The sequence below is a fragment of the Bison bison genome, unplaced genomic scaffold (assembly GCF_000754665.1).
Source record: "Bison bison bison isolate TAMUID 2011002044 unplaced genomic scaffold, Bison_UMD1.0 scf7180017851022, whole genome shotgun sequence".
In the NCBI taxonomy this organism is placed as follows: Eukaryota; Metazoa; Chordata; class Mammalia; order Artiodactyla; family Bovidae; genus Bison; species Bison bison.
In genome coordinates, this window is record NW_011481595.1 from 4,200 (window position 1) to 6,367 (window position 2,168).

Below are 2,168 nucleotides of genomic sequence, written 5' to 3' on the forward strand. Positions count from 1 at the left end.
GCCCCTGCCCGGTGTGGACGTGAGCCGGCCCCAGCTGGTGGTGCCACGGCTTGCGCTGCCCGTGGGCCACTACTGCTTTGTGTTTGTGGTGTCGTTCGGGGACACCCCGCTGGCCCAGAGCATCCAGGCCAACGTGACGGTGGCCCCCGAGCGTCTAGTGCCCATCGTGGAGGGCGGCTCCTCCCGCGTGTGGTCAGACTCTCAGGACCTGGTGCTGGACGGGAGCAAGTCCTACGACCCCAACCTGGAGGATGGCGACCAGACACCCCTCAGCTTCCACTGGGCCTGCGTGGCCGCAACGCAGGTCAGCCACGGGGGCACGCGTCCTCCCCGCCCCGCGCGGGGCGTCTGCGTGATGAGCCCAGCAAGCCTGGGCTCCGAGTGCCCGGTGAAGGGCGGGGCGTGGAGGGTTGGACCACAGTTGGGGGTAGGGGGTCTTGCTGCTGCAGGCCAGAGCAGCTCTGGGGTCTCACCACCACCCCCCGTTATGGGCTGCAGAGCGAGACCGGCGGGTGTGCGCTGAACTTCGGGCCCCGCGGGAGCAGCGTGGTCACCATCCCTCGGGAGCGCCTGCGTGCCGGCGTGGAGTACACCTTCAACCTGACCGTGTGGAAGGCCGGCCGCAAGGAGGAGGTCACCAGCCAAACGGTGGGTGCTACTGCGGCCCAGCCTTGGAGAGCCCTCGGCCCTGAGACAGGTGCAGCTGGCGAGGCAGAGCCCACACAGTGCCCAGCTCCCGTTCCCAAGTGGTTTTTTTACGTTTTGGGGGCTTTGGAAGTCATCAGTCTTGAGTTGTCACTCCTCTCGATGCCATTTCTGTTTAACAAGACCGCCCTCGGCTTGGCTTCCCTCCAGAAAGGCCGTATAGGCGCAGGAAGCCTCAAGGCACAGCCCTAGGCCGTCCCCTCCTGGCACATGGGGGCCCCTCCCGGAATGGGGAGGCCTGGCCTCACGTGCATGGCGCAGTCTCTGTCCCTGAGCACTGCACCCCACCGGCTGTGATGGGAGCCAGTGCACCAGGCCCTGCTGGTGCCCGGGATGGGGTGCATCCCCTGTGCCAGGGGGGTGCCAGGCCTCCGCCCGGCGGGGGTCCTGCCCAGAGGGGCCATCTGGGGCTGTGTGCCAGGGACCCCCCAGAGTGCACAGCAGCGGGGCGCTTGGACGGAGCCATACCTGGCTCGCTGTCGTCCCTGCACAGATGTGTGCACTCGCTCACGCCTTCCTGCCTCTGCTTCTCCATCCACTTGTGTCTGGGCGCCTGTCGGGGGCCCTGGGGCCTGCAGAAACCAAGTCCTCGTGGTCTGTGCTCCTCAAATCTCCTCCCCCAGCTTGGGAGTCACAATACCACACAGAGTCCTGGGTGAGGGCTGGGCCTGAGAGGAGCCTTGGCAGGTGGCGCCTGCAGGGGAGGAGGCACAGGAGGGCTGGGGCACAACAGGGTCTGCTGCTGCCCTCCGCCTGGGCAGACGGGAGGGTCTGATGTCAAGCAGAGCCCACGCAGGTGGCAGGCCCCTCACCCCGACGGCTTCCAGGTGCTGGTCCGCAGCGGCCGGGTGCCCATTGTGTCCCTGGAGTGCGTGTCCTGCAAGGCGCAGGCGGTGTACGCAGTGAGCCGCAGCTCCTATGTGTACCTGGAGGGCCGCTGTGACAACTGCGACGGGGGCCTGGAGCATGGGGTGAGTGGGAAGGGGCTGGGGGCGCTGGGTGGTCCTGGGGGAGACCCTCCCCCAAGCACCGTGGTCTCCGTGCCCCCCTCAGCTGTGGGCTGCGCGCAGCTTCAGCAACGAGACGCTGGTGCTGGACGCGACGACCACATCCACGGGCAGCACGGGCATGCGGCTGGTGGTGCGGCGGGGCGTGCTGCGCGACGGCGAGGGCTACACCTTCACGCTGACCGTGCTGGGCCGCTCAGGCCAGGAGCAGGGCTGTGCCTCCATCCGCCTGGCGCCCAACCGCCCGCCGCGAGGCGGCTCCTGCCGCCTCTTCCCCGTGGAGGACGTGCGTGCGCTCACCACCAAGCTGCACTTCGAGTGCACGGGTGAGTACGGCCGGCCGTGGGGTGGGCAGGCCGGGCGGGGACCCCGCTGACACCCTGGGCCCACAGGCTGGCAGGACGCGGAGGACGCGGGGGCGCCGCTGGTGTACGCCCTGCAGCTGCGGCGCTGCCG

The 2,168-nt window shown here is 69.0% G+C and overlaps 1 protein-coding gene across 1 annotated transcript in view; it reads left to right on the plus strand.

Moving 5' to 3' along the window:
* Positions 1-2,168, plus strand: part of LOC104995841 (polycystin-1-like) — a gene marked incomplete at its 5' end in the record, with an annotated part of 19,520 nt that overhangs the window by 4,195 nt on the left and 13,157 nt on the right. Inside the window, 5 exons of the mRNA XM_010849888.1 lie at positions 1-304; positions 499-648; positions 1,533-1,676; positions 1,759-2,038; positions 2,105-2,168. Coding sequence (XP_010848190.1) covers positions 1-304; positions 499-648; positions 1,533-1,676; positions 1,759-2,038; positions 2,105-2,168 — 942 coding nt within the window. The remainder of the gene's footprint in view (positions 305-498; positions 649-1,532; positions 1,677-1,758; positions 2,039-2,104) is intronic.